Source organism: Leucoraja erinacea, chromosome 15, assembly GCF_028641065.1.
Source record: "Leucoraja erinacea ecotype New England chromosome 15, Leri_hhj_1, whole genome shotgun sequence".
In the NCBI taxonomy this organism is placed as follows: domain Eukaryota; kingdom Metazoa; phylum Chordata; class Chondrichthyes; order Rajiformes; family Rajidae; genus Leucoraja; species Leucoraja erinaceus.
Genome location: NC_073391.1, coordinates 14,880,118 through 14,903,929, shown reverse-complemented (window position 1 = coordinate 14,903,929; position 23,812 = coordinate 14,880,118). Strand labels below are relative to the sequence as shown.

Here is a 23,812-nt window from a genome sequence, read left to right as displayed (position 1 = left end):
CATTAGTTGAATGGATTCCAGATTCCTTATGAACGATCTTGGAATTCACCAATTAACTAGCTATTTAGGTGAGGTTTGTAAAATCCTTGGATTTGTAAAATAATACTTGTAATCCTTCCTTCTTCCACAGGATAGCACTGCAACTTCTAAAACGTAGTTGCTCTCAGTGGCGCATATGGGTATTCAAATTGTGCAGCATTTGGAGGGTTGTACAGGCACATCACCATGTTTCAGACCAATAGTTCAGAGACTCCTGTCACACTCCGATACCCCCTCCCTTTTCCATGCTCCTGCCTGTTCCAGAAGTGTTGCTACTTTCCTCAGCCTGCCACAATGATTCACAAAGGGATGGGGATGGTGTTCACTCAATACAGGCTCTTCAAAGATGTGGTTTGAAGCTGAAATGTCAGTTTAGTACATACACATACATATGAATTAGCAGCAGGATTCACTTGGCTCCTTGAGCCTACTCTGCTATTCAGTAAGATCAGGGCTGCTTTGAATGTAACCTCTGCTTGGCAATGCTGTCTATCTCTGGTAATCTTTCATCTATCTGCCTCTGCCCTTTGAAGAAGAGAATTCCAAAGACTCATGACCTGCTGATTGAAAATATTTGATCTCATCTCTGACTTAATTCTTTGTTTTCCAACAGCAACCTTTAGTTCACAATTCTCCTACAAGAGTGATTATCCTCACCAGAACTGTCAAGACCGTTTAGAATCTGATATGTTTCATTTAAGTCACTTTTCTCTTTGCTAAACACCAGATACAAACCTATCTCATCTATCTTTCTTCATAGGACAGGCTGCACTTTCCAGGTATCAGTCCAGTAAGCTCTCTCCGCTTTGCTGCCAATGCATTTACATTCTTTCATAGAGGAGAGCAGTACTGTACACAGTACACCAGATGTGGTCTCGTGACTGAAGCGTACCTCCGCCCTTTTGCATCCAATACCCTTTTCATTAAAACCATTCGCATTCCATTGACATGCAGATTATTTGCTGTACTGACGTGTATCTGAGAAGCTTGGATGATAGAGGGTTATCCTGGAACTGTCCTCTTTGCTTGCCAATTTTCAGCTATCAGGACAGCACATGTACTATTGAATATCAGGGCCTTGTCAAAGGCTCTTTCCATTATAAAGGAAAGACTATTCCACTTGTAAAGGTCATGCCATCCATTGGTTGAGTACTTAACACCATCTGCAAGATGGACACAGACTTAAGGGCCTGTCCCACTTGGCCGTCATTTGCGCCTCATTTACGCGTCATATGTAAAATAGGTTGACGTGTTGTGAAGCACGGGTAGCGTGTGGGTAGCGCGGGACGGGCACATCGAGAGGCGTGGAGGAGTATGGAGTTGCACGCGGTATCGCGCGCCGCTCCAGGATTTCGTCCTGTACGAAATCCTCGCGCGCCACCTGCGTGAAGTATCGCGTGCGCACGCTGACGCGTTGGGTACGCACGCTGATGCATTGGCGTAAGCACACTGATGCATGGGCGTACGCACATCTCACGTGTATCGCGTGGTGACGCATGGTTACCTCACCTTGCGTAACCATGTGTCGCCGCGCGGCAGGGTAGTCTATTGATGTCACGCGCACCAGACGGCATGATGACCCGTGATGATGCATAACGATGCGTCGACCTATTTTACATATGACGCGTAAATGAGGCGCAAATGACAGCCAAGTGGGACAGGCCCTTTACACACCATCCTCACTTCAAAGAAGGTATTGTTACCCAAATGCCATCTCCACTGCTACATTAGTATAGTTTAGTTCAGTTTAGAGATACAGTGCAGAAACAGGCCCTTCGGCCCACTGCCGACCAGCGATCCCCGCATATTAACAATTTGGTGACAATTTTACAATTATACCACGGCAATTAATCTACAATCCTGTACGTCTTTGGAGTGTGGGAGGAAATTGGAGTACCTGGAGAAAACCCACGCAGGACATGGGGAGAACGTACAAACTCCAAATAGACAGCAACCGTAGTCAGGATCGAATCTAGATATCTGCCGCTGTAAGGCAGCCACTCTACCATGGCACAACGCTACCTTTGCACAACTCTACCGCCTTTTTTGGCTGAAGCTCCAGTGAAACATGACCTTAACATTCCTTCAGAATGATAACTGCAGTGTGAAACTTATCTACATTACGAAAGGTGTTGGTTGCCTTGAATAAGGCGGCTATACCTTTGGCCTGACCAGATATATCCCAGGATATTGGGGAGAGCAAGAGGAAAATTTGATGGGCACCATCACAGATTTTTGTCTCTTTGTTTACCATGGGTGAGGTACTGGAAGACTGGAATTGAATTGAATTAAATTTCCTTTATTGTCATTCAGACCTTTCAGTCTGAATGAAATTTCGTGCCTGCAGTCATACATACAATAATACAATAATAGACAACAGAACAGACAGTAAACACAAATTAACATCCACCACAGTGAGTCCACCAAGCACCTCCAAACTGTGATGGAGGCCAAAATCTTAGGGCTGCAGTCTCTTCCCTCCTCTTCTCCCTCTGCGCTGAGGCGATACCCCACCGGGTGATGGTATATCAGTCCCGAGGCTCACCGAGCTCCGCTAACGGGCCGGTTCAAACACCGCGGCCTGGGGGTGGTCGAAGCTGCCGCCCTCCAGTCCAGCGGACGCAGCTATTGACGACGTCATCCACTGGCCCGCAGCTGAACCCCGGACTCAGGCCGCCGCCGCCAGAACGCCGTCTCAGCCACCGGAGCACCGTTCCAGCCCCGAGAGTGGCTAATGTTCTGCCTTCCTTTATGAAGGGTGCAAAGCCAAGCCAAACAACTATAGGGTGGTGGGATTAACATAAACGGTGGGAAAATTACTTGAAGGGATTCTGAAAGACCCAAATGTATTTGCATTTGGAAAGGCAAGGACCGATTAAGATAGATAGCATGGCTTTGTGCATGGGAAATTGTGTCTCACAAATTAGTTGAGGTTTTTTTTGAAGAGGTGACCAAATCAATTGACAAGGGCAGGCTGATAGATGTTACCTACATGGACTTTAGCAAAGCCTTTGACAAGCTCACAAAGGGTAAGCAGGTCTGGAAAGTTAAACACATGTGCTTGAAGGTGAGTTAGCCAAATTATAGACGGGGACAAAGGAGTGTGGTGGAGGGTTGTTTATCAGATTGAAGGCCTGTGACCAATAGCGTGCCGCAGGGATCTGTGCTGGTCCCATGATGCGCATCTTATATATATTAACAATTTGGTGAGAATACAGGTGGCAATGATGAGTAAGTTTTCAGATGACTCCAAAATGAGTGGTATACTGGACAGTGAAAAATGTTGTCTCAAATTACAAGAATATTCAGATCAATTGGGAAACTGTAAAAGGTGGAATTTAACATACAAATTATGTATTTTGACAAACCAAACCAGGCCAGGACTTACCCAATGAATGGCAGGGCCCTGGGTGTTGATGAACAGGGACATGGGTGTAGATGAATCATTATTGCTGATTTGTTCCATGTCTGCTTTTGCTGTTGCTAACCCGATCCGTAATACACACCGGGTTTCCACCATGCCATCTTGTGGAATGCGAGTAGCCATGCTATGACTTCGAGTCTACATTACATTACCTATGTATATGGTTCCTGTATGTATTCTTATTAAAGTACTTATTATGAAGTTTTATGACAGTGTCAATAGTACTTTATACGTGCGATTGCGTGGAATATTGCGGAGATTGAGAAGATCAAAAAATACATGAGACCCGGATCTGCTGGTCTTCTCCATGACCTCCTTAGCACTGCAGACAGCCCGCTCAGCCGGTCCACATGACTGGGGATACTCCGGACTGTTGGTGATGTGCTTAAAGTCTCATTCTCTCGCAAAGTCCATAAAGCGCTGGCTCGTGAATTGTCCACCATTATCGGACAAGAGGGAGCGAGGCGCCCCATGGACTGAGAAGTGTCTTGCAAGTTTCTTGATGACGGCCGCTGAAGAGGTTGTGTGGAACAAGTCGATCTCGAACCACCCGGAGTAGGAGTCTACCAGGACCAAGTATTGTTTGATGTGCCAGTCAAAGATGTCGAAAGCCACGGTGGACCACGGCAGGTCAGGAACAGGGTGCTGCAAAATAAGTTATTTCTGTTGATGCGGCATCATGCTGTTGCACACAGCACAAGACTGCACCCTCTGGCGTATGTGACCCGACATAACAGGCCAGAAAAACATGCTCTTTGCTCATCATGAAGGGCCACAAGACATCCCGGCTGTACCATTGCCTCGGAACCAGGGATATCCTCTGTCTATGGCGCCAAAGTACTCGTGTTGGAGCGAAGCCGCGATCACTGCCTTGTGGCCCTTCATGATAACTCCATTTTCAATGGCAAGTTCATCTTGGACAGGAAAGTAGGGCTGAACAGTAGGTGGAAGCAAATGCTGCTTGCTAGGCCATCCGTGATTGATGACTGAGGTGAGTATCTGCAGATGGCATGCTCTGCCGTGCGAGCCACCAAAGTATCCTGACGGGAAGGACGAATAAAGTCGACTGTCATAACATCAAAAGTGTTCATTTCAGCTGCGTGATTGGCATTTGTCCTCCTGGGAGCACGAGATAATGTGTCAGCCAGATACATGTGCTTACCCTGTTTGTAACTGAGAGTGATGTCGTACTTCTGGAGCTGCAGCATCATTCATTGCAGCCTCGCTGGAGCAGCATGTATTAGGCTTGTTTAAAATGGTGACTAAAGGCTGCTGGTCAGTCTCTATGGTTACAGCCTTACCAAAGATGTAATCGTTGAATTTGACACATGCAAAGACCATCGCCAGCAATTCCTTCTCAATCTGAGCATCTCGTCTCCGTGTCCGTCATCATTCTAGAAGTGTAGGCAACAAGTTTGCCATCCTGCAGGCACGCAGCGCTGAGGCCGTACTGGGATGCGTCGCAGGTCAAAGTGACAGGCTGATTGACATCAAAATAAACCAGGGAGGGCGACATCTGTTGTTTGAGTGTGTCGAAAGCACATTGCTGTTGTTCGTGCCATGTCCAGGCAGTGTCTTTGTGAGTAAGCTGCCCTGGGGGAGCCGAGAGCTCGCTGAAGTTGGGAGTGAACATCCCGAGGTAAGTAACCTTGCCCAGAAATCTCTGCAGGCTGGCAACATCTGTTGGCGCTGACATCTCGCTGATAGTTGCAGTCTTGGAAGGATCTAAATGGCGTCAAGTTGGGAAAAGGGGAAGTACAACGGGATCTGGGGGTCCTTGTACATCAGTCTATGAAAGTAAGCATTCAGGTACAGCAGGCAGTGAAGAAAACGAATGGCATGTTGGCCTTTATAACAAGAGGAATCGAATATATGAGCAAAGAGGTCCTTCTGCAGTTGTACAGAGCCCTAGTGAGACCACACCTGGAGTATTGTGTGCAGTTTTTGTCCCCTAATTTGAGGAAGGACATTCTTGCTATTGAGAGGAGTGCAGCGTAGGTTTACAAGGTTAATTCCTGGGATGGCGGGACTGTCATACGCTGAGAGAATGGAGCAGCTGGGCTTGTATACTCTGGAGTTTAGAAGGATGAGAGGATATCTCATTGAAACACATAAGATTGTTAAGGGCTTGGGCATGTTAGGGGCTGGAAGCACGTTCCCAATGTTGGGAGAGTCCAGAAATTAGTGCACTTTGTAATAAATCCTCTCACTGGCTTATCAAACTGTGGTTGCATTGTTCGCCGGCTCAGCGACTAATGTCCAGACAGACCCAAACCATTCTTCCTGTCTCTAGACACCTGCTTCAGCCACAAGTCTACGAGCCTCAGGTAGTTCAGGCACAGTTGCAACATAAAAGACTGACACAAAAGACTGTTGCAGTTCCAGTTGTCCTCTCCAACCGCTGACGGAGGGGCAGACTGTCCGACTACAGACCTAGAAAGGATATGACCACATGGGCACAGTCAAAGTGGTGTGCGCGGAACCAATGTCCTATTTGAATTAATCGGATGGAGGTCTCTACAGACGTAACCAAAGACATATTCTACCAGTGAATGAGCCGGCGCCATCGAAGCAAGTTCGATACGATTGTGCGGATGACCCAGATGATGGGTTTTGGACCGAGGATGGATACGATTGTTTAAACGATGGACATGTGACAGCAGACCATGAGCGGTTCTGGGATCAGGACTTTGTCTCTACACCTGTGAAAGAACCGCCAGTGGGGCTGGTGTTGATGGTAAAATCTCCTGTAAGGCCTGTGGAGAAGTCCCCTGTGAAACCTGTGCTGGTTGAGTCATCGCCTGCTGAGAAACTCCCGGTGAAGGTTGTATCTATGGCGGTATCACCTGTAAAGAGTGCAGCTGAGGGGCTGTACCGAACGCGTGCAGGACCGGTCTGCAGGCCTGTGATAAGATACAGAGACTTTGTCTAGAGGTAGATCCTGGACTCTAACTAACTATAACTGACATTACTCATATTGCATCCTCTGCCGCTTCGCTGAAGCTGATAGTTAACTTTATATTCTTATATATTATGTATTTGCATGCTTGTATTTAGCATGGGCAAAAGCCTAAGGAGGAGGATGTAGATCAATTACTATTGCTGATTTGATCCATGTCTGGTTTTGCTATTGCTGACCCGATCCGTAATCCATGTTGGGTTTCCACCATGCCATCTTGTGGAATGCGAGCAGCCTTAAGTTTAAGCTACGACTCCGAGCCCACATTACCTATGTAAATGGTTCCTGTATGTATTCTTATTAAAGTACTTATTATGATGTTTTATGACAGTGTCAATAGTACTTTATATGCTGGGGGTACTTATACTGTTCTCAAGTTTGAAGAGTCATCTATTTAATTCTCGCAAATTCCCTCCATCCCAGATGGCCTTTCCTTGCACAGTTTCGTACAATACATAAGGAATCCATTTGGCCTATCTAGTCTTTGTCGGCGATCAGGGCAAAGATATAAATCGCATTCCCCCATTTATTTCCCTGCTCTCTCACATGCCCATTAAAGTGCTTCCGATTCTCCCACCTCAACCCCTACACTTTGGGAAAGAACATGGGTGGAAACTGGGGCGGCCAGACGAAACTGATATGGTCACATAGGCAATGTGCAAACACCACACAGACAGCATGAAAGGTCAGCATGACTGGGGCAGAAAGACAACTGCAATGCCTCTGGAACCACTACAAGTAACTATGGAACCATTGTGGAGCAGGTTCTGGAACTTTTTCCCTGTAGCCCAGCAGGTGTATTTCCCTCAAGTGCCTATCCAATTTCTCTTTGAAAGTCCTGATTGATTCTGATTGCATTATGTGCAGTGAATTCCAGAATCTGTATCAGAATAGCCCTGACTATGCAACTGCTGGGACATTCATCTCAATGGAGAGGAAAGTCTAAGAGGGAGACAGGCAATTTACAGATAATTGACAATCTCTGAATTGACCGAGTTAATTTAAACATGTTGATTTCAAATTGTTTTCTAGTCTTCTTACATGTCTCAATTTAAGAAAACTTAAATATGTTTTATTCTCCACAGTTTTTAATAATATGTTTGGATGTTCACTGGCTATCACAGCACTTCTGTGGGATTTATGTTCACTCACCGATAAGATTGCATTTATTGAGGAAGTTTTCAGCAGGGAATCCATTCTGTCAGGTAGGTAAATGGCGAGCTTAGTTGGTCATTTACTTTGCGGAAATTCCAGCTCATTATTTCAGGTGATTTTGCTAATTCACCTCAATATAATGCTGATCAACATTGTTGAATTATTCACAGGAATCGCCAGGATAGGCCTGCTCTGCCCGCTGGTACCTTGCTAGAAGCTCTGCATTTGCTCGATAAGGCGGCACGGTGGCGTAATGGTAGAGTTGCTGCCTTACAGCTCCAGAGACCCCGGTTCAATCTTGACCATGAGTGCTGTTTGTATGGAGTTTGTACATTCTCCCCGTAACCCACGTGGCTTTTCTCCGAGATCTTCGTTTTCCTCCCACACTCCAAAGACGTACAGGTTCATAGGTTAATTGGCTTGGTATAAATGTAAATTGGCCCTCGTGTGTGTAGGATAGTGTTAATGTGTGGGTATCACAGGTCGGTGTGGACGCGGTGGGCCGAAGGACCTATTTCTGCTCTGTATCTCTCAACTAAACTAAACTACGAGAGAAATGGGAGGAATGCATCGGGCCAGATAGTGATGTACTTATTGCAGTAGGAGGCCAAGATAGACCCTTCCCACTAAAGGTACATGACATCTTCCCTTCTCTGGCCTCTTTCCACCGAGTCTACCATGCTTTCCTGGTTGGTGCATGAATCATCCTGAAGCCTGCTACGGTCTCTACGTAGCCTACTCCTCGTCTTCCATGGAAGTGGGTGAGCAGAAACTACTAATAGCCCTCGACCAAAACTGTGATAAATCTGCAGACACAAGAAAGAGCAAATGCTGGAATCTTGAGCTATAAACAAAGTGTTGGGGAGAACTCAGTGGGTTAAGTACCATCTCAAGTCAAGTCAAGTCAAGTTTATTTGTCACATACACATACGAGATGTGCAGTGAAATGAAAGTGGCAATGCTCGCGGACTTTTGTGCAAAAGACAAACAACCAAACAAACTATAAACACAATCATAACACACATATTATTTTACATAATAAATAATGGAAGGAAAAACGTTCAGTAGAGTTAGTCCCTGGTGAGATAGGCCTCTGGGAAGAAACTCCTTCTCAACCTCTCCATTCTCACCGCATGGCAACGGAGGCGTTTGCCTGACCGTAGCAGCTGGAACAGTCCGTTGCAGGGGTGGAAGGGGTCTCTCATGATATTGTTGGCTCTGGAGTTACACCTCCTGATGTATAGTTCCTGCAGGGGGGCAAGTGAAGTTCCCATAGTACGTTCGGCCGAAAGCACTACTCTCTGCAGAGTCTTCTTGTCCTTGACAGAGCAATTCCCAAACCAGATGGTAATGTTCCCGGACAAGATGCTTTCCACCGCCGCTGCGTAGAAGCACTGGAGGATCGTCGGAGATACTCTGAATTTCCTCAATTGCCTGAGGTGGTAAAGGCGCTGCCTTGCCTTACTCACGAGTGCTGAGGTGTGTGATGCCCATGTCATACCCTCGGAGATGTGGACACCCATATATTTAAAATAGTTCACCCTATCCACAGGATCCCCATTTATCCTCAATGGAGTGTAGGTCCTCGGAAGATGTGCCCTCCTAAAGTCCATGATCAGCTCCTTCGTTTTTTTGATGTTCAAGAGGAGGCTGTTATCCTGGCACCAGAGTGCTAGATCAGCCACCTCCTCCCGGTAGGCCTTCTCATCGTTGTCTGAGATCAGGCCCACCACCACAGTGTCATCAGCAAACTTAATTATTGAATTGGAGCTGAACCTAGCCACACAGTCATGTGTGTACAGGGAGTACAATAGGGGGCTGAGGATGCAACCCTGGGGCGATCCTGTGCTCAGGGTGAGGGACTTTGATGTATTCCCTCCCATCTTGACTACCTGGGGCCTGGCGGTGAGAAAGTCCAGGACCCAGACACACAGGGGAGGTGTTGAGCCCCAATTCCATTAGCTTCCCGGCCAGTCTGGTGGGGACTATCGTGTTGAAGGCTGAACTGTAGTCTATGAACAGCATCCTCACGTAGCCCCCCTTCTGGCTGTCCAGATGGGAGAGAGCGGTGTGCAAGACCTGGGAGACCGCATCGTCCGTGGACCTGTTCGGACAGTATGCGAACTGCAACGGGTCGATGTTCTGAGGGAGGAAGGCGCAGATGTGTTTCTTCAGCAGCCTCTCAAAGCATTTCATGACTATCGAGGTAAGGGCCACCGGACGGTAGTCATTCAGACAGGCTGGGGAGGCATTTTTTGGTACCGGTACAATGATGGATTTTTTTAAGCAGGCAGGGCCCACGGACTTGTCCAGGGAGAGGTTGAATAATGTAGTGAGCACCGGAGCTAGCTGCGTGGCACAGGACTTGAGTACTCGCCCCGAGATGCCATCGGGGCCTGCAGCTTTTCTCGTGTTCACCCGTGTCAGAGCCCTCCTCACGTCGTGCTCGGACAACGAGAATGTGTGCACATTCCTCCCTTCAGCTTCGGTAGCCAGCCCGCTGGCGGTATTGTCGATAGTCGGCAGACCTGGGGTGGTGTTGCCCTTCTCGAACCGAGCGTAAATGCTGGAGGGAATGAACAGATGACGTTTCAGGTCGGGGCCCTTCTTCAGATTCAGTCCATCCATTAGTTTGAAAAAGATCCCGGCTCGAAACATCGTCTGTCCATTCCCTACACAGTTGCTGCCTGACCCGCTGAGTGCCTCTAGCACTTTGTGTTTAGTGCTGTATTTAACTTTAAATACAAAACTTACAGTTATCAGGCACACCTTATTATCACCTATTTAATGTCTATATATTACACAAGTATGTCAAATAATACACAAGGAACTACATGTCACAATAAACAAAACTTCGAAGGACCATGAATAAAATTAAATTGGGGTTAGTATTCCCTTTGTAGTGGATACGTAAGAATTTTCCAAAAATAAGACTTTGGCTTTCAAATATGTTCTTTCATTTTAAACTCTACTGACCAGGGCCTGAAAGGTTAGAGGTGTGTATGGTACCATTTCCTAAGGAATTTATAGTTGCTTAAACAAGTCTGGATTAAGTTGTGGACAACCTAAAGGTTGACTTAACCCTAAAGTCCAAAGCAATTTCAGATCACTGCATTCAACTTAAAATATACTGTCTGGGCCAAGACAAGACACCTCATAATGCTATCATATTGTTTGAAATATCATTTCCACATATCCATGGAAACTGAAGGCACTGGTACATCCCTGCTGCTCTTTTCATAAATTCATGCACAGCTATCCAGAATTGACTTGGGATATTTTTACAAAAGCCATTCTGATGGTTAATTTTCTGACATGGAATGAAATCAGTTGCTACAGCTCCAATGCTTCAAAAAGCAATTTTCCTGGTTGAAAGGTTTTTTGTATTCATTGCAGAATTCAGCCACCTGGGTCCATTTTTGGTAGAACACATTCCTTTTATGAAACTCTCTCAAATTTAAATGAGCTCTGAACAATATATGGACTATATCTCTCTCAGAGAATGACATTAGCCTTGCTTCTGTTCAACCTGCTTTAGAAGTACAGTGCGAGCCATATTGGAAAGGGCACACAATCATATTTCAGGCCATCCACCTGAAATTGGCATTTGTCACCTGAATTGTATGCGCAAATGTTCAACAGAGGTTTCAAGCCCTGTTACTGATATAGTTTGCAATTAATCACAGGCTTTGCTTTATCCAGTTTGTACAGTATTTAAATTGATGCAGAGCAGGCTCTCTCCCAAAAGCAAGCTTAAGTATTTTTACAACTCATCTGAATGCATAATCCTTCATAGGTAATATTGGTTGTTAATAATAATGGCTATATTAAGTCAGTACCTCTTTAAAAGTTAAACCATGTGTCCCAAAGCTCTCTGCAATGCAGCAAGAAGGTTTTGTGTTGGAAATTCCAAAACCTTTTCTCCCTTTGCTGAAAGTGAGTGCAGGGAAGGCTGGCCTGACACTTGCTTTCACTTTCTTTAAAAAACTATGGCATACCAAGGTAACTTTTTTGCAGCAATGATCCTGGATAGATACCTTCATTTAAAAAAATGTTTTGACTTTTATAATTAGTTTAAAAAAAGGCCTAACTATTGAATATTTTCTAATACTTTAGAGAGAGTGGAGAGGAGAGGAGAGAGAGATGGAGAAGGGGAGAGAGTGGGGGAGTGGGAGTGGGGAAGGGAGAGAGACTAAAATTTGTTGTCAGAATCAAATAGTAGTTAAAGAAACTGAAATTTAGATTAAAAATGTCACAAAGCATTGGAGTAATTCAACCAGTCAGGCAGTATCTCTGTAGAATATGTATAGGTGATGGAATTTAGATAGCCTGTCTATAACAGAATGTGAATGTGACGTGATCCCTCCCAGTTGAGATAATCTGTAGAAGTCCACTGAGAATCGACAAGCTGTGGGATTCAATTCAAATAGTACAGGATTGCCTGAGCTACTGGTTTTCCGACCAAGTAATTTAACAAAATAAGTGAGAATGAGTTCATACTGAGCCAGCAATAGCAGATAATGAACCGTAGATGGAAATAGTTGCTTTCTCTCATTGGTCACTAGGGAAAGAATTGTAGCCAAACTATAAAGCCTTCAAATGGAGAACGCATTAAATGCATTACCAGCACATTTCAACCCATTTAAAGGAGTAGGGAAATTCCATGAGCACTTTCTTAATGATATCATGATTCTAAGGTAATTGAAGTTTCACAGACTTGCTCAGCAGTGACTGGACACATGTAAAATCCAAGAGACCAGCCAGAAGTAACTACAAGGGTAGAATTAACTCATGAAAATGCTTACACCCCGCTAGCAATGTTGGGTGGTCGATAACAACACAAAGTATAAGGGGTGGCATGGTGGCAAAGTGGTAGAGTTGCTGCCTTATAGCACTTGCAGCGCCGCAGACCCAGGTTCGAACCCCACTACGGGTGCTGTCCGTACGGAGTTGGTATGTTCCCCCCGTGACCTGTGAGGGTTTTCTCTGAGATATTCGGTATTCTCCCACACTCCAAAGACATACAGGTATGTAGGTACATTGGTTTGGTAAATGTAAAAATTGTCCCTAGTGTGTGTAAGATAATGTTAATGTGCAGGGATCGCTGGTCAGCATGGATCCGGTGGGCCGAAGGGCATGTTTCCGCACTGTATCTCTAAACTAAACTACAAGGAGTGAAGCATAAGGCAAAAGAGAGAAAGGATAAAGTATGGCCAAGGTTTTTGTGTTTTTGTGGATGACTTTAGGTAGACAAAAAAGAAGCTTCGCAAATGGGAAAATGGGAAAAAGTTTGTCCAATGTGCATTACATAATGAAGAGACATCAAAAGTTAATAGAGCAAAAAAGATGAATTATGCAAGGATACGGATATAATCTGAATTCCGAATATTGCATTAATCACTTTCACAGTGGCACAGTCCTTGACCACAGTTTGAAGAAGGGTCTGACCCGAAACGTCACCCATTCCTTCTCGCCACAGATGCTGCCTGTCCCACTGAGTTACTCCAGCATTTTGTGTCTGCCTTTGACCACATCTCATCTTTATCTCAAACCTCTGCTCTCAACTTCTCTTCCTGCACTAAACAAGAAGAGATTTCTGTTGATTCTCATCTTCAACCTTAACCGTTTTTGCATTCAATGGATTATCCTTCACAATATCCACCATCTCCAACAAGGTCCCATCACCAGACACAGATTTCTCTTCTCTCCCCATCACCATTCACAATTCCTGCATGAATTCTTGCAATTCCTATTGTCCTGCAAGAACTCCATTCCATTCTCCACTTTTCCATCCCCACCAATCATTCCCCATTTTATGGGACTTGCTAGCAACCACAGCAAATGCACCACCCTTGAATTCAATCAGTCTTCCCACATGAAGCAATGATTCACTTGCCTTTCTTCCAATCCAGCACATTGCCTTTGGTGTTGCAATGTGGTTTCCTCAATAATGGAGAAACCAAATGCAAGTTGGATGATTGTTTTACTGGGCACCTGCATTCAATCCACAGGAGTGACCATGTTCTTCTTGTCACCTATTACTTTAATTCACCACTCCATTGGAACTTCCCTATCTGCACTCTCCAGCACTGTTATGAGGTCCAATGCAAGCTTGAAGAACAGCAGTTTTTCCTCCATCTGGGCAAAGAGACTCCACATTAAGATCTCCTAACATTGACGATTCACCCTTTCTCTCTGACTGTATCAGAACCAGTCTGCCACCACTTTTGCACAGTTTTGCTCTCTCCTTATAGTCTGGCCTGCCGGAAATGTCCCACAGGCTTGTTAACAACAGGTTACCCAGACAAGTCTAACTACCACTTTAAATCATTTGATTTCACCCCAACAGAGATACTCCCTTTGTTTTACAAACCCCTCTCTTATTATTCCTATGACTGAATTTTCGTTTCCTCTGTGTATGCAAGTACTCAGTGAAAATGATATTAAATAAATACTGAATACTGAATACTGAATACGAACTTTCTTTCTTCCATTCCAGTTTGGAAGAAACTGTAGGATGTGCCACCAACCATGTGGATCAAGAATACCACAGTTCAAGCCTTGAGGGGAAATTAGGCAGAAGGATAGTCTGTCAATTTAAGTATGAAGGAAATCTCTCTGTGCCAGAGTAAAGTATATAGTGATTAAATTGTTTTTACCTTCTTGTTGTATTTTCACTCTTAAAATGAGAAATAATAGATTGCTTTATTTTTCACGTTCTGCTACTTTTAGGGCTGCATTATGTAACTCAATTATTTATCAGGCTCGTATCACTGTCAACCTCTCTTGCATTAAAAAAACTACCCTTGTAGTTCATATGAATTACTGACCACCTGCAGTGTCTAAGTGAGAGATAATGAGATAGTGTGGAAGCTGGAGGAGCCTGATGCCCGAACCAGCTGCTCCTGCTCCTTGGCCCGTGGCTAGCAGGCAGTCTCAAGAGCTGCATCAGCCAGTGGCAGGTCATAGGTTACAAGCAAGTGTTGTCAGCTGTCCTCTACAGTTGCATGCAGCATGATAAGTATCTGCAGTTTCTTGCACTTTGGCCACAATCCAATATTTCGGCCTTCAAACTGAAATTTCAGCTGACTGAAATTAAAATCCAACGTTTCTAAAGCAATCGTGAAATAAACTGGTGCAGAGCCCCGCAAGATATGGTGGAAATTTGTCCAATGCACTCATGACGTCAATCAGACATTGCAAACTGTCATTACATGGGTTGTATAAGCAAAACATCAACAGGATGTATAGAGGGGACAGGGTACAGGATCGAAACAGCATAATGAATATTCAATGTAGGTTAATAAAGGAACTCGACAATGCAATTGGATATACAATATTATCTTGCTAAAATAAACTAGGTAGCGATGATAACATATTTAAAGGTTTATATAAATTATTGCTATCTGTCTGTCTGTCTGTCTGTCTGTCTGTCTGTCCAAAAACAAGATTTACCCAATATATATAAACCTATAAATGTGTTAATATCATAGCTGTCTGTTATTTTTTTAATTTAGCAAGATTACCACACACACACACACACACACACACACACACACACACACACACACACACACACACACACACACACACACACACACACACACACACACACACACACACACACACACACACACACAAGAATGTTGTATCAAGTTAGTATTTTGGAAAATGGATGGAGAGTATATATTTTGATTGTACATTGAATTGATTATTATGGAAAAGTGATTTTAATTGCATGGAACCTCTTTTACCGATTAGCCACTGTAATAACCTATCAAGTTCAAAATTGATCACAGAGTTCGTAAAACAAAATGCCTTATTTACTGCAGTCCAATAAATTGGCAGATTTTCAAATAAGAGAGCTGTGTTTTTCCCTGGATATTAGAGCTCCTGTCTTGCAAAAAAATAAAGCGGAACAGACATATAAAATCAAACAATTAGTCAGTAGGGTACTCTCTGAATTCTGTACACATTCACATTTCTCATTACACTTCAAAGGTGGTTTACTCCATTATGGAACAGGTCAAATGTCAACAAATCCAAAAGATTGTGCTGTTGCATGAAAATAATAATCATCAGAGGGGAAAACAGTAAAATGATAATTAACAATAAAAGCTAAGTGGAGGCTTGTAAAATCACATAAAATGTTCTGCAAGCTGATTATAGAGCACAAGTCGGAATCAATTGCATGTAGCTTGAGAAGGTAATGGATGTATTGTGTGTACCTGATCTCACATTTTGCAAACGAACCAGTTGAATCCTTTCCACAATTACCATACGGATCACCCGCTGAGTTTACTCTTTCAAAACAGATTCCAGGGGCAGGTTTGGCACCTAAAGAGTTGAACAATTAGACTTCAGATTTTAGACTTTAGAGATACAGCATGGAAACAGGCCCTTCAGCCCACTGAGTCTGCGCTGACCAGTGATCACCCTGTACACTAACACTGTCCAATGCACAAGGGATAATTTACTATTTTACCAAAGCCTATTTAGCCCACAAACCTGAACGGCTTTAGAGTGTGGGAGGAAACTGGAACACCCGGGGATAACCCAAGTGGTCACAGGGAAAACGTACAAACTCTGTCTAGAGAGCATCTGTAATCAAGATCAAACCTGGGTCCCTGGTGCTCCAAGGCAGTAACTCTAATGCTGCGCCACCATACCACCCTACCACCCCCCATACCCAGGCCCCCCCCCCCCCCCCCCCACCTCCCACCTCCCCCCAACAAAATATGGACACAGGCTTGAAAGGCAAATAATGAAAATACTAATATTATGTTTCTTTTTTTTTTAACATAATGTACCCAGTAACAATATTTCATAAAGCATAACAGGTGACCGAATAATACCTGGGGTAGCTTCTTATATGTATAGAGTAATATACAGTCATAAATAACCAGCTGAAGTAAATTGGTTATTGACATAAATCAAACAATTCTAACCTCAATTTCATTCCAAAGCAGTGCGCACTGCAGGCTTTCCTACAGGTGAACTCAATATTCCTTCCTGCACACAAGTGCCTTTTTGCAGACACTCTCCATCAGCCGTGAGCTATGCCAAAAGCCAATGGCTGGACAGCTTTATGAAGAACAAGGAAAACTCATCGCTGACAGGGGTAAGTCAGGGCTGGGCATCTGGAGGTCCTTGAGGCTGTGATTTACATGGGCAGAGATACTGTCCTCCAACACCCAAGAACAGCTTGTTTGTTTGTGTGAGGCATAATGACAATCATTGAACTGTTTTACTCCATGATGCAAATTGACTTCAGTTTTATCAGGGGCCCCAGTTGCCACATTCGTTTAAATGAAACTTGATGTCAAGGTTACTGGAGGGATATGGGTCAAATGTAGGCAAATGGGACTAGGCCAGAAATCAACTTGGTTGACATGACATGGCGGGGCGAGTGGCCTGATTCCTTGCTGAATAGCCCTATGTCTCTATGACACTCTTGTCTCATATCTGGACTATGCCTTTTGATCCATGTTTGTGTTAATGTGTGGAGCTGTGGTCCTGCAGATTATTGGGATTAAGTGCTGCATTACAGCAATGTTAATGTCACCTTCTATAACTTTGCTTCAATTCAAGTGTAGGCTGATTGAGTGGTATTGGACTGGATTGGATTTACCGTGTTTTTTGTAAATGAACCTGTTCAATGTGTCCACAATGTTGGGTTGATTCCAGTGTTGTAATGGCACTGGAAAAGCTTGGCTGGAGAATGGATCGTTACTCCTACATTTCCTATCTTGTCTGGTGCCAGATTCATTGTTGTGTTCAGTATATCAAACAATTTCACAAGATAAAACTGAGTTTGGGACATCTTCTGACTGAAGATGGTTGTGAATGCTTCAGCCTTGTGTATGAAGGAGATGTTTGACTACCTCGATTCATTACCAACAGTTGTAAGACTCCAAAGCTTTGGTCCGATTCTTTTGTTATAAAATCACTTAGCTCTGCCTGTGGTCTTCATTGAGTCAGGGTTGATTCTGTGGTTTGTTGGTGATGGTAGGGTGAAGTATACATGAGACCATGAGGATATTCATTGTGATGGCTGCCAGATGTGTTTTGAGTCTTGTCGAGATCTTTTTGTATGCAACTGTGGACTGAATTATTTTCTGGGGAGTTGTAAATAGAATTGAAGGTTGCACAATCATTAACACTATTTAGAACAATTTGATCATGTATTGGACTGAATAGAAAATAGGTGCAGGAGTAGGTCATCCGGCCCTTCGAGCTAGTACTGCCATTCACTGTGATCATGACTGTAGTTGAGAATTGAACATGTAAACAGAATGTTGCCTTGCCATATACACAACATCATTAAGTGTCAGATTATTAATAGCATTCCAGCTTTGAATTTGAATACATTCCAAAGAGAACTCAATAATAGGATTTTCTTGCAGTATTATAGATAGATTTTAGTAATCATCATCTACCTGGTCCCCACAGAGTAATACACTGTTGTTCGTGAGTCTGACAAATTCCATTGTAACAGTAGCCATCTTTCTTATGACAGGGTTGCCCATCGTGTAGATATACATTGGCTGGACACTGTGCATTTGTTCCAGTACAAAACTCAGGCAGATCACAAGAATTGCTGGAATCTCTGCAGGGGGTTCCTGGAGGCTTCAACTGCAAAGCACATAAAAAAAAATAAAATGTTAAATGATTCAAAGGGTTTGAAGTTACAATGATCCTTATGAAGCTAATGACAACAGCATGATACCCTGTTCTGCAATAGAAGTGAAAAATGCAATAGATTGCAATATTTTCACTTAAAATGAATTTAAGCAATATTTTACATGAAGTAAAAACCTGCCGAATTCAGGAATTTTCATCAGGAAAACAAGCCAGTTGATCATACCTTGTCAAATCTATATGTGGCTTTTGTCTCATGCTAATATGCGTGATCTTAACTGTCACTTGAAATGATGTAGTAAGTTATTCTGTTGTATTAAAACATGTTTATGTGGCATTTCTATATCACATGGGCGTGATATAAGAATCTCATCACCTTCACAAATTAGTCAGTGATATACCAATGAATGCTGGCCTTACCAATAACTCAGGCGCCCAAAGTATATTAAAATATATAAGCGTACTGATTATTACGGGGCTAATGTATAATGGAGGGGAAAAGGTAAATAACCATAATGGAAACTGTCAGAGAAAACTCTCGTATAGATGCCGTTCTTTTTGGAAAAGCCGAAATAACCCACAGGATGTGAACTTACTGTGGGATACAGCGTGGAAACAGGCCCTTCAGCCCTCTGAGACCCCACCAACCAGCGATCACTGTACACTAGCACTATTCAACACACTAGGGACAATTTACAATTTACAGAAGCCAATGAACATACAACCCTGTATGTCTTTGGTGTGTGGGAGGAAACAGGAACAGCTGGAAAAAACGCACACTATCACAGGGAGAATGTACAATCTCCATACAGACAGCACCCGTAGTCAGGATGAATCCTAGGTTTCTGGCGCTGTAAGGCAGCAACCCTATCATTGTGCCACTGTGCTGCCCAATGTGCCGAAGTGAGTTTAGGCTCAGAGTTTTTAAGCTACTTTTGGCAGCATTCATTCTTACCCTTGAAAATCCCAAGTAAGATGCTCCTGATTGTAACACTGCTGGGGATTCACAGAAACTGATCAGAAAATCTCCCGTCAGACCAGAAGACATGTGGAACCCCTTCCCTTTCCACCTGCTGTGGTATCAGTGCGGACAGACTGGTGAAATAGTTCCTCTCTCATTTTGCATTCCCAGTTAAATCTGGCCCAGGTCATTATCATTTCAGAAATGACTGAGTCAGACTAATCAATAGGTTTACAGAAAATGCTGAAATACTTTCACATTCCGCGACCAGCAGAGGGCCTCATGTGGTAGTAATGCATGTTAAAATCTTGAAAATATTTTCCTAGCTCTTTTCAATTACAGATAAATCTTGCACACATCTTGCAAGATTTCTATATGTGATACCTGTAATTAAAAACCCTTTCTGGTGTCAACATAAAGGTGAAACAACACCATTAGCAATCACTAGCCCAATTAAAACATACTCATGCCAATTAGCTATTTATAATGTTAAAATGAGCAACGAATAAGTTAATTAAAACTATTTATCCTTGCCTACTGCCTTATGAGCATTATCTACACATTCTCATCAGCAGTGAGAGGGAAAATGGCTATGTTTTCACGTGGCTCCAACCCAGGCTTGTATCTGGTCTCCCACTGGCATTTGGCCAAACTGGTACATGATCAGATACATCATGCAGCTTTAAGTGTTAGTCTCATCTTGAACTAGAATCCAGAAATGTAAGTGCCATCAGAATAGTGGAGGCAGCTGCCGTGTAAAAGTGTGACTAACAATTTTATGAATAAACAATTTGTTAAGATTAACATTAAATCATGAAATGGCATTTAATGAAACCAAATGAGAAAGCTGTGATGAAAATTCATTGCAGATGCTAGAAATATGAAAAAGGAAAGAAGACGAAAGATAGGTCAGGGTAGAATCTGAGGAGTGGAAGAAGCTGTTTAGTCGATGTTATAGTGTTAACTCCATCATCATGATGGGAAGATTTCAGACTTGGATACCATTTAAAAAGGAACATCACAGTAGAAAAGAAGACTGGAGAATTTCTGATGATCAGTTTCTGTGAATTCCCAGCAGTGTTGAAATCAGGAGCTTGCTACTTGAGATTTTCAAAGGCAAGTGCTTGAGCCAAAGACAGAGACTCGTTGAATACTATTGCTGGGTGATGACTTTGTTCATTCCATTACGCTTTGTCTTTGGTTAATGTCACTTCAATCATTGAAACATTTTCTGTTTCCTGGCAAGTTTGAAACACCGTTCTATTTCTTTTCTTCTGATTTTTTGTTCCTCCTTTCTATTGATTTTTCTTTTCTAAAAAATGCTTTTTCATGACAAGGTCTTTCAGTGCTAAATGAGGTCCTTAGGCTTGAAATGCCAACTTATTTTTCTCATGGATACTGCCTTTGCTCTTGCATATTCCCAAGATGGAGATGACATTTGTTCACAATGATAAGCACACAATAAATAGTTTGTTATTCATCAGGGCCCATTTTTTGTTTACTTTTTATTTCACATCTTTTTGCATTGAAAAGCTCATTTCCTTTCAGTTTCCTTTGATTTTCAAAAGAAACAAACAGACACTCCTGAAGGTAGCAGGCCAGTTTAGTTTAGTTTAGTTTAGTTTAGTTTAGTTTAGTTTAGAGGGATGGCAGGAAAACAGGCTCTTTGGTCCACTGAGTCCAAGCCAACCATCAACTACCAGTTCTATGCAGGCCCTCTCATAGATGAACTGAGGCCCAGGCCAATTTCAATTTTAGAGCCCCCCAAACCAAGATCAAGCAGAGGTTCCTCAATTTTAGAGGCCCCCAAATCAAGATCCCTTTGAAGCAAACAGGCATGAGGCCCATGCCAAACGGCACTCGTCCCCCCCCCCCCCCCCCCCCCCCCCCCCCCCTCCTCTGATAAGGCCTGGTTCTATGTCCTGTACAGGAGGAGCAATTTACAGACCAATTAATCTATAAACATGCATGTCTCTAGGATGTGGGAGGAAACCAGAGCACCCGGAGAAAGCCCACAATTTCACAGGGAGATCATACAAACTCAGCATGGTTAGGATGGAACCCGGGTCTTTGGCGCTGTAAGGCAGCAACTCTACCACTGTGTCACTGTGCTGCTGGTAGCTAAGGCAGTTAAAAGAATATACGGAAAAGTTTCCTTTGTTAGCCATGGAGTAGAGAACTAGAACAGGAAAGTTATGCTAGATCTGTACAAAATATTAGTTTAGGCATAGCTTGAATACAATAAAACTCCAATTATCAGCAATGCTTGAGACTTGGTGCTGCCATATTGGCAGATTTTCCCGATTATTAAATGTTATTTTTTTGTAATCCCCCAACACACTTTAACTTCACGTTCTTTAGACGTTACATCATATATATAATAAACATTTCAGTGAACTGAGCATATTTAAAGGGTGCACGGAAATGAGAACCTCAGTGAGTTTCAGGGGGAGCGTGGGAACCAGGGGCAGTGGTGAGTTGCAGGATAGTGTGGGAAAAGGCAATGGTGGAGAATTACAGGAAAACGTAGGAACTGGGGCCCTGGTGAGTCTCACAGTGCAAGGGAAACCTCACCTGTGAACCAGATGGCAAACCATTGTGATTTCCAAATAGTCAGATCATGGATGAATGGAGTATTCTTGCAACGTGTAATGTGGTCACAGCATTTAAACATAGGGAACAAATATTCTCCTTTGCAGAGAGATTGATACCTAGGGGGCATGAAAAATTTGGCAGGAATGAATCGAGAATTTTGAACTAAGATTTATCTCTAAGGGTTTGAAACCCCCTCCAGGGGAATGCAGGGCAGAAATTATCGTTGCATTAAAACATACTTGGAGAGCCATAAATTACAAGTTATGGATCAAAAGTTGGATAATGGCATTAGGCTGGAAAGCAATTTTTCACTTGCCATTGCTGCACTGGGCGAATTGGCCTTCTTCTGTGTTATAGTTTTTTTGGCTTTCCCACATTCTAAAATTACGTTCTATTTTTTAAAGAGGAGGTGATTAGGCATGTTCAGAACCCTTTGTCAATACATTCTGCTACATTTATTAATTAAGATCCATGCAAAAAGTATGGATCATTATCCCTAATAACTTTCTCTACTGGGACACAGACTTGGCAGAAAATGGGAAGAAGGGCTGGAAGAATGCTCATCAACCGGGCAACAATGAACTATGAACTCTTGCACTCTATTTGCAGGGAGGGAACCAGTTCAAATTTCGATTTTAAAGAAGCTAATGTTATGCAACAGCAATTATTATTTAGAAGTCCTGTAAAATTATTTCTGCTTCTTTTCGTGATGGTTCAAGATTATAAATATAATTTAGCAATTTCATATTTCGCTTGGGCAGCTTACAACCCAGGGGTATAAATATTGTTCTCTAACGTCCAAGTAACTCTTGCATCCCCTCTCTCTCCGCCCCCGTTATTGTACTAGTTTCACCGTCATTTTGTTGAGTTTCACTGTCTGTATAATTCATTATCACCTACCCCACAGCCAACAATGGACCATTGTGGGCTCCACCTTACCTTGATCACCGTTGCTTTTTGCATATCTTTCATTCATTTTTCCTAAGTACCTCTATACCTCTTGTTTTCCTCTCCCCTGATTCTCACTCAGAAGAAGGGTCTTGAGCAGAAATGTCACCTATTCCTTTTATCCGGAAATGCTGCCTGACCTGCAGAGATACTCCAGCTTTTTGTGTCTATCTTCTACATTTGGTTGCTGTTCTACACTTTAACATATTTCTATTAATTATCTCATAAATGCAGCATACGCTGTTATTCTATCTGTTATTCGACAACATATCACTTTACAACACGTGTGCTAACAAAGGTATTGTTGGGGTCTTTGGATGGAAAATGTCTGTTTGTTATGTCGGGAAGCTCCAAGTCGCAGAAGGTTCGACCAGCCCCGACGCGGGGTCCGATCGCTCAGCGCGGGGGAGCTGAGATTCCCCCGAAGCGGGAGCTTGATCGCCTGACGCGGAGGGCATGACCGCCGGCTACGGGAGCCAAGATCATCCCGTCAACGGAAGGCTTGAGTCCCCCGACCACGGGAGAACAAAGAAGGGAAGAGATTTAACTTTTTTTTTTTCGCCTTCCATCACAGTGAGGAATGTGGAGGAGTCACTGTGGTGGATGTTTATGTTAAAATGTATTTTGAATGTTTTGTTGCCTTTTAATGGTATGACTGTATGGCAAATCAAATTTCTCGTATGTTGCAAAACATACTTGGCTAATAAAGTATGATTATGATTTTGATTATGGATTATAAGAGAAGGAACCTCAGTTCTTGAAGGATTCAGTTACCTTGCAATCTTTGCAGCAAAGTCCATGAGCACAAACTGCCTCGGGCTTCAGTGTGCAAGTACTTGCATTACAGCAAGGGTTGGTACATTCCTCAAAAGAGAAAAAAAGAAACTCGTATGGTTACTTGTGTCTATACATTTATTGAAGGACAAGACAGTTAGTTACTAGAATACAAATATACTTTTGAATTGTGACCTTTATAAGGTGACAAAGCACCAAAGTCTGGTTCCATACATCAGAGTAAAATCTAAAACCTGTGTGTTATTTGCCATAATATAGCATCTTCCTGACATATATTATACCATTTATTATGTTA

The 23,812-nt window shown here is 43.1% G+C and overlaps 1 protein-coding gene across 3 annotated transcripts in view; it reads right to left on the bottom strand.

Moving 5' to 3' along the window:
* Positions 1–23,812, bottom strand: part of adam12b (ADAM metallopeptidase domain 12b) — a 328,163-nt gene that overhangs the window by 28,002 nt on the left and 276,349 nt on the right. For all 3 annotated transcript variants that reach the window (XM_055646711.1, XM_055646710.1, XM_055646712.1), the window contains 3 exons: positions 23,497–23,586; positions 18,017–18,212; positions 15,806–15,914 (listed from right to left, as the gene is read on the bottom strand). In XM_055646711.1, the coding sequence (XP_055502686.1) occupies positions 15,806–15,914; positions 18,017–18,212; positions 23,497–23,586 (395 nt within the window). The remainder of the gene's footprint in view (positions 1–15,805; positions 15,915–18,016; positions 18,213–23,496; positions 23,587–23,812) is intronic.